The sequence below is a fragment of the Peromyscus californicus genome, unplaced genomic scaffold (assembly GCF_007827085.1).
Source record: "Peromyscus californicus insignis strain IS unplaced genomic scaffold, ASM782708v3 Scaffold_7__1_contigs__length_154581171, whole genome shotgun sequence".
NCBI classification, from domain to species: Eukaryota; Metazoa; Chordata; class Mammalia; order Rodentia; family Cricetidae; genus Peromyscus; species Peromyscus californicus.
In genome coordinates this window covers 64,245,693-64,253,937 of record NW_026294595.1, presented here as the reverse complement: position 1 = coordinate 64,253,937, position 8,245 = coordinate 64,245,693, and the positions used below count along the sequence as shown (strand labels likewise).

The 8,245-nt window shown below is 34.2% G+C and overlaps 2 protein-coding genes across 2 annotated transcripts; both read left to right on the top strand.

Annotated features, from left to right (window-relative positions):
• The first annotated feature begins 780 nt into the window (after positions 1–780).
• On the top strand, positions 781–1,740 carry LOC128100915 (olfactory receptor 5D13-like). Its single transcript, XM_052723654.1, has one exon. It carries the CDS (start codon positions 781–783, stop codon positions 1,738–1,740), a length of 960 nt encoding a protein of 319 aa, XP_052579614.1.
• A 2,589-nt stretch (positions 1,741–4,329) lies between these two features.
• On the top strand, positions 4,330–7,528 carry LOC128100914 (olfactory receptor 5D13-like). The gene is made up of 2 exons (XM_052723653.1): positions 4,330–4,358; positions 6,601–7,528. Exons 1-2 carry the CDS (start codon positions 4,330–4,332, stop codon positions 7,526–7,528), a joined length of 957 nt encoding a protein of 318 aa, XP_052579613.1.
• The last annotated feature ends 717 nt before the right edge of the window (positions 7,529–8,245 follow it).

The following is an 8,245-nucleotide window of genomic DNA, read 5'->3' as shown; positions in this document are numbered from 1 at the left end:
GAATTTCCTGTCTTCAGAAACATACCAAACTGAGAAAAAAAACAGCATTATATTCACTCTTTCTTTTTAACTGTTATGTTATGATAGACAAAGCCTGTATTTGGCTCTACACAAAACACAATGAATTCAAATTCAACAAGAATTTAAATATTTTATATATTGCCATAGTATATATTCATAATATGCTTAAATAATGTTTCAAAGAGTAAAAATAACATTGAAAAGCAAATTTAAAAAGACTTATATTATACTAAAGTTAGCATATAATAAGAAAGTTCTTTGCTTAGTTTTTTTGAAACAGTGTCGACTTTATACCATAAGCTAGCTTCAAAAGTATCTCATTTTTTTCTTAAATCCCAACTACCAAAAATCATAGCATATAGTATTTTCTATAACACTAAAATAATGGTAGTAATTAAAGACATGAAAAGTTTTGGAATTTATGATGTATATTCCCTCCAGTACATGTCCTACCTCATTTTTGGTTAAATTAATGGAAGTGGTTAGAATAAACCTTTTCAGGAGGCTAACTGTAGGTGATAGTGCTGGCTCACTTTCTATAAATATAGTTAGCAAATATCTCCTTTCATCAAGACACTTTCTTTCCAATAAATTAAATCAGAAAATAGTATCAGTTTATGGAATATAAATTATGCAACAGGGTATTAAAATTAGATGAAGCACTGGTATTTTCAGCCATTTTCTATAGTACCTGTCAAACTGTTCAGTAATTGTTTTCTTCTTCTTCTCTATTATAAATAATAGTTCTTAACTTGACAGATGGACCTTTCCTCTTTTTTCTATAGTATTCCTGAAAACGAGACTTCTGCAGTGACCTTCATCCTCGTGGGCTTCTCAGAATACCCAGACCTCCAGATCCCCCTGTTCCTCCTCTTCCTGACTATATACACAGTCACTGTGCTGGGAAATCTGGGCATGATTGCCATCATCAGGCTCAGCCCCAAGCTCCACACCCCCATGTACTTTTTTCTTAGTCACCTGTCCTTTGTAGATTTCTGTTACTCTACTGTCGTGACTCCCAAACTCTTAGAAAACTTGATTGTGGAAGACAGAAGGATATCCTTTACAGGCTGTGTCATGCAATTCTTCTTTGCATGCATATTTGTGGTGACAGAAACCTTCATGTTGGCAGTGATGGCCTATGACAGGTTTGTGGCAGTGTGCAACCCTCTCCTCTACACAGTGGCTATGTCTTCAAAACTCTGTTGCTCACTGGTCGCTGCATCATACTCATGGGCTATACTCTGTTCTTTTATATTCATATACTTTCTTCTGTCCTTGTTCTTCTGTGGGACCAAGTTCATAAATAACTTTGTGTGTGAGCATGCTGCCATTGTTGCTGTATCCTGTTCTGACCCCTACATTAGCCAGCAGATCATTTTCATCTTTGCCACTTTCAATGAGCTAAGCAGCCTGATGATCATTCTCACCTCTTATGTTTTCATTGTCATCACTGTCATGAAAATGCCTGCAACAGGGGGACGCTACAAAGTCTTCTCTACCTGTGCCTCCCATCTCATTGCCATCAGCATTTTTCATGGTACCATCCTTTTTCTCTACTGTGTTCCTACCAACAAAAGTTCCTGGCTTCTGGTCAAGGTGGCCTCGGTCTTCTACACTGTCATCATCCCCATGCTGAACCCACTGATATACAGTCTCAGGAACAAGGATGTGAAGGAAGCAGTAAAGAAACTTATTAGCTCTCATTTGTCATTGTAAAGTACGGTTCTAGGAAGATGAGGTTTTTAATGTTAAAGTCTTATGGTCTGGTACAAAAATCAATAAGAATCTACACGTTCAGTTTCTTTCTATAAATCATTCCAATTTCAATTCATAAAAATATACATTACAACAACCTTCAAACTGTAAATATTATTAGAGAATGAAGCTTAGATTATTATCCCTAAATATTTTATTCAGGTATTTTAAGAACAATGCTTTCTTGTATGTTTCCATGTTTGTATAGTTTAATATAATGCTGCCCAGGAAAATGTTTAACTCAAGTTATATATTGCAAACATAGGACTTTTTAGAAGATCTGAAACACTCATCAAGGAAGTTTGTATGATAATTTGGATGCAAATATTTAGAGCTATTCAATAAACAGTGATGAAAATAAAGAAAACGCTTACATTTATTCTTCGAGGGATATTTTTATACCAGACATTTTGCTTAACACAAATGCACAATATAAATCTCATAAATAATCCTTACAATATTTGAATTAGTAGATTTATATTTTACTTGGTATTATACATTGTGTTTCTTTTAAAAGGATTTTTGTTGTATTTTTAATTAGATGTATGTGTGCTGTGCTGTGTGTGTGTGTGTTTATGTCTTAGCCACTGAGTAATCACTTCTGCTCACATTTTACATTTAAAGATATCGAAAATATCTTTGAATATATTCACAAAGCTATAATGTCATTTATTGTAAAGTAGTTGCATATCTGTAGTTATTTCTTGAAATTGTTATTTGAATACAATAGATGCATATGCATTTATCACTAGTCTACTTTGTTTCTTTAGAATGCTGATACTTTCACAAAAGTTGTGTACTTATACAAATCTATACATTTTCTTTAGCTTTGGTATATTTTTGTCTATTATGTGCATATTTACTGTAGAGAGATGTTAGGTCATTATGGCTTTGATCTACTCATTTATTGACATACATATTCAAGATAGTAAGTTTAAAAGCCTTAAACATGTGAATCTGAGATAGGAATATTCCAGACATGATTTTTCTTTGCATTTCAGTTATTATAGCCTGTGGTTTTTATCTACATAAATGCAGAAATACTAGTAAAAATCAAATTCAAACATTTTATAAAATGGGATACATATTTCTGTTAGGGACTTAAAATTGCCTTATTATTTAAAATTCATCAATGTGTACAAATCTTTATGATATCATTTAATATGTATAGAATTATTTGGATCATTATAGTACAAGTGTTTTGATAGGTTTCTCCATCTGTTCATGGCCTTTATTACCTATATTTCTTTATATATCAAACATATCCATCAGAATATAACTTGATGAGATGTAAAAATCAGATTATGTGGCAAGAAAGATGGCTCATTGGTTAATCACACATCTTACCCTTCCAAAAGACCCAATATTGTCTATCTGTATCTAGAATTCTAGCATAAGACACCCTGATCTATGAGGGCACTGGAACTCATATGCATGTAACTTCCCTTGCTCTCACACACACTTATACATACACAAAAGAGTAGGGGGAAGGTTTGAGAGATAGCTCAGTGTTTAAGAACACTACTGCTCTTGCTGAGGACCCAGGTTAAATTCCCAGAGCCCACATGACAGTTCACAATCACCTGTCAAACCTATGCCAAGGTATATCAAGCTTTACTTTGACCTCCTTGGGTACCAGCTATACATACTGTGCACAGGCAAACATGCAGACAAAACATTAATACACATAAAATAAACAAATAAATACAATTTTAAAAAGGAACAAGATTATGTCTTTAAAATTTGACATTTGATGGGCCCTAATATTATCTACGTATTTGTGAGAGAGTTTGGTAAAATAATCCCCGAAGTCAAAAAAGCACATGTCCAAGACAGCTAAGGGTCATAGGGTTTGTGTGTGTGTATATATATATATATGTGTGTTATTATATATTACATGTAGACATATATTACTTATATATAATATTTTAGTTATATATAAAATTTTATATATATTAGTGACATTATATATTATATGTTATGTGTATTATATATAATACACGTGTATTGTTATATATATGATATACTACATACATGTGTGTATATAATGTATATAATACTTATATATATGTACGTGTACATATATAAATGATTTGCTGGACTGTGGTTACTAGCTTTTCTTCCCTGTGCTTTTCTGCATTTTATATCCATTAAAGTCAATACATATTCATTATAATTACAAAGTACAGTTGATAGTACAAATTCCCCAGGGCTTTGGAGATGAACACACAATCACATGGGACAGTGTTACATCTAATTGTTCAAACTGTAGCCTCCTGGGCAATTTTTCAGTGAAATTCCCTAGTGTCCTGATCCTCAAGGTCTTGATGACATATATTTGTTCCAAAGTTTGGAACCAGTATTTAATTTTTAGATACAGTGTTTGGTCTTGTATATTTGAGTTTGTCTAAGAGAGTGGCTAAACTTCATTTAAAACACTCACTAAAATATACTGCTGAAAGAAATTCTTTCAGGACGGTTTCTATGTATTAACTAGTACTCAAGAAGAATTTTGTAGCTCATTAATCGCAACAAATAATTCTTAAATAAATGCATCACTCGGGGCCCTCTGTATTTAGGTGAGTTGACTCAGTTCTGTTATTTTATTTGAATGAGGAACCTTAGTTATCTTTACAAGGGAAATCCATATTTGTGGATCTCAAAACTTTAAATCCAAATTTCTTCCCTAAGAAAAAATCCTTAGTACTCTTGATTGATTCCTTCATGGTTTTCTAGTGGATATTTTCTGTGCATCAGTCAAGGAAAAAAACCATACTGGTAAAAACATAAATAAAATACTAATTATAACATACTAGTAAAAATAAATAAAATGTAATTTATAATAACTCTCTGGAGGCAAGTAAGAGCAACAATACACATCCTACCCTTTTAAAAGAAGATTTCAAGGATTCTATGTTAGCAGGGCCTGATACTCTCAGCATTCAGAGGGTGGAGGCTGGAAGATCAGGATTACAAAGCCATCTTTAACTATGCTGGAAGTTGCAGCAGCTGTGGCCAGACAGAGCTACATGAGATATGGTCTAAGAAAAACTAAAAGAAATCAAAAGTCAATAATTTTTAATAATGGAAAAATAGCAACCTTTTTCTTGACTATGTATGGAGGAGATGAATGCACTGGATAATACCTATCACAGAGAGTGATTAAATAATGCATGAGAATATTGAGAACAGAAGAGAAATCTAAATTTCCTCAGATGAATATGTACATTATAACTTGTTGTCAAATATTCCGAGGTTTGAGAAGATTGTGCCAGTTGTAACATAATTCAATATGTGGAGTTTGGTGGTTTCAGGAAGTCATAACAATGTAGATTTCATGTCTCATTCCTAAAACATTTGAAGTCCTTAAAGTAATGACAGTCAGGCCAGCATGATCATGTACGTTACTCTCAAAATGTCACATAAACAATTTTGAATGGCTAAGGTTGTTCTTTGACAATATCATACATGTGTAGTGCATTCTGTTTACTCCCACAACCCTGACTTTCTGATATCAGTTTCATCCCTCTTATTACCCTCTTTGTACAAGTTCTTGTCCCCATTCTAATGTTTTGACTTATTTTGTTTTCTGCCCCTCTGGTTTTAAGACATTTTGTATAGCAATGAGTTTGGAACTATGCATTGGAGTCTGATGGGCTCATTATTTGTTACCAAACTGATTATTTCTACCCCAGAATCCAACATTTGTTTATAATTTTGCAGGGAGTTTAGCCGTATGAACTCTCCTCTGACCCAGGCTTATTGACAGCTTCAGTTTGTGCAGAGCCAGAACAAATAACTTTAGCTATGCTTGACACAGCAGTGTCATGCCCAGAAGATAGCATTCCCACCCCTTTTACCTGTCTTTGAACTCTTACAGTCTTTCTGTTTCTTATTCCAAAAACTTTTCTGATCCCCACAGGATGTGCTACCTCAATAAAATGTTTAAAACTCAGCATTCAGCAGTACATTATTCTAGCATCTTGAGAAGCCATGAGTCTGTTCATTCACTATTACTTTTAATCATTTTCCCACCACATGCCCAGCATACAATTTTCTTTGATCACATTATAATGGATAACATTAATCTAAGAATAAACCTTTCATATTCAGATAAATTTAACATGAATAGAACTGTATTAAACATTGCCAGAGAACAGTAAAATTATATGTTTTGAAATTATGTTACTTGAAATTATTCAAAATAGATTGAAATTCTAAATATAGAAAAAGACTCCAATTACAAATTTAGAATATCGTGAAAAAAGGTTAACATTTACTTTTCTGTGTTCTTTACTTTTCTCAGATATGGTCATATGTAGCCCAGGCTAGACACCCACTTATGATCCTGGGGCTTTTGTAAGCTCTTGCACTGAATTCCCAGAAAACCACTTTCATGTTTTTACTTTAAGCTTTGAATTAATGGGGGTAGTACAACAGTAAGTAAACTGTGGACAATGGTAATGTCTATTTACTACCAAAGGATTGTGTTCTGCTTTCAAATTCATAATAGTGGTTAGAGGGGCCATTCTCAGGAATACAGATGTCTATAATAAAAGTGGCATTTTTTTTATTAAAATACAGCTTGGAAAATTTAGAAATATTTATTACTGCCTTAATTATCTTTACAATGCACTAAACTGAAAAATTGTTCATTGCATTTGGTGTATAAGTAAAATATTGAAAAAAATTTAAAAACTGTTGTATTTTTAGTCATATTATGTAGTAATCATAAAATTGTTCTGTAATTTTTCTTATTCTTCTCTATTACAAATACTAGTTCTTAAATTGACAGATGAACCTTTCCTCTTTTTTCTATAGTATTCTTAAAAATGAGACTTCTGTAGTGACCTTCATCCTCGTGGGCTTCTCAGAATTCCCAGACCTCCAGATCCCCCTGTTCCTCCTCTTCCTGACTATATACACAGTCACTGTGCTGGGAAATCTGGGCATGATTGCCATCATCAGGCTCAACCCCAAGCTCCACACCCCCATGTACTTTTTTCTTAGTCACCTGTCCTTTGTAGATTTCTGTTACTCTACTGTCGTGACTCCCAAACTCTTAGAAAACTTGATTGTGGAAGACAGAAGGATATCCTTCACAGGTTGTGTCATGCAATTCTTCTTTGCATGCATATTTGTGGTGACAGAAACCTTCATGTTGGCAGTGATGGCCTATGACAGGTTTGTGGCAGTGTGCAACCCCCTCCTCTACACAGTGGCTATGTCTCCAAAGCTCTGTTGCTCACTGGTCGCTGCATCATACTCCTGGGGTATAACCTGTTCCTTTGTATTCATACACTTTATGTTGACCTTATTCTTCTGTGGGACCAAGTTCATAAATAACTTTGTGTGTGAGCATGATGCCATTGTTGCTGTAGCCTGCTCTGACCCCTACATTAGCCAGAAGGTCATTTTCATCTTTGCGACTTTCAATGAGCTAAGCAGTCTGATGATAATTCTCACCTCTTATGTCTTCATTGTTATCACTGTCATGAAAATGCCTGCAACAGGGGGACGCTACAAAGTCTTCTCCACCTGTGCCTCCCACCTCACTACCATCACCATTTTTCATAGCATTATTATCTGCCTCTACTGTGTTCCCACTACCAAAAGTTCCTGGCTTCTGGTCAAGGTGGCTTCAGTATTCTACACAGTCATCATCCCCTTGCTGAACCCATTGATATACAGTCTGAGGAACAAGGATGTGAAGGATGCAGTTAGGAAACTAATGAGCTCTCATTTGTAATCATAAAATGTGGTTCCTGAGCAAGTAGGCTTTCTTTCTGAACAACAGAAAGACTTATTTCTTATTTTCTTTTCATAAGTCAATTCAATGACAGCTCACTCCCATATTTAGTATCATAAATTGTAAACTGTAAATATTATTTTAAATTGATACTTTTACTATTTAAATTAAAATGTCATGGATTCATTTTCATGAGATTGTTTAAATATAGGTACTCAGTATTATTTTAGTATTTTTGGTGTTTTTACATGATAATTTAATCATAAACATGTATAAGTGCTTATAAATATCATTTAACAACAAGGCTCATAACAGCAGTGAGTAATTTTCTGTGATTAATTAAAAATTCCTACTTCTGTATAGTTGCACACACACACAGCGTTAGTAAGCCCATAGAAATAATCCAAAGTAATAATAGAAATAATCCAAGTTAAAAGACATTTCTTTAGGAGAGGAAGGGTCTCAAAGCCACACTTGTCCCTGCCCAAACCTCTCCTCTGTCATCTTATTTGGCTGACATAGTGAAGGACTACAGTTAAGAGAGTCCCTGGTGGGTGGGCTCTCTGAAACAAGTCCTATTCACTGTTCTGTGGCCCTGATTCTGATTCTGGGGAAGAGTATCTCAGTTCAGTCATTTCCATGGATAGTAAATTAGTTAAAAATCATGTTCAGAGTCTGCATCTTGTCTGAAGTTTTGCAGACCTGGAGACTATTTCC

Bases quoted from the DNA above. Each gene is read 5' to 3' on its own strand.
- LOC128100914 (XM_052723653.1), top strand. From the start codon at position 4,330: ATGCATCACTCGGGGCCCTCTGTATTTAG. The intron at 4,359-6,600 runs GTGAGTTGACTC...TTTTTTCTATAG, and splicing joins TCGGGGCCCTCTGTATTTAG to TATTCTTAAAAATGAGACTT.
- LOC128100915 (XM_052723654.1), top strand. From the start codon at position 781: ATGGACCTTTCCTCTTTTTTCTATAGTATTCCTGAAAACGAGACTTCT.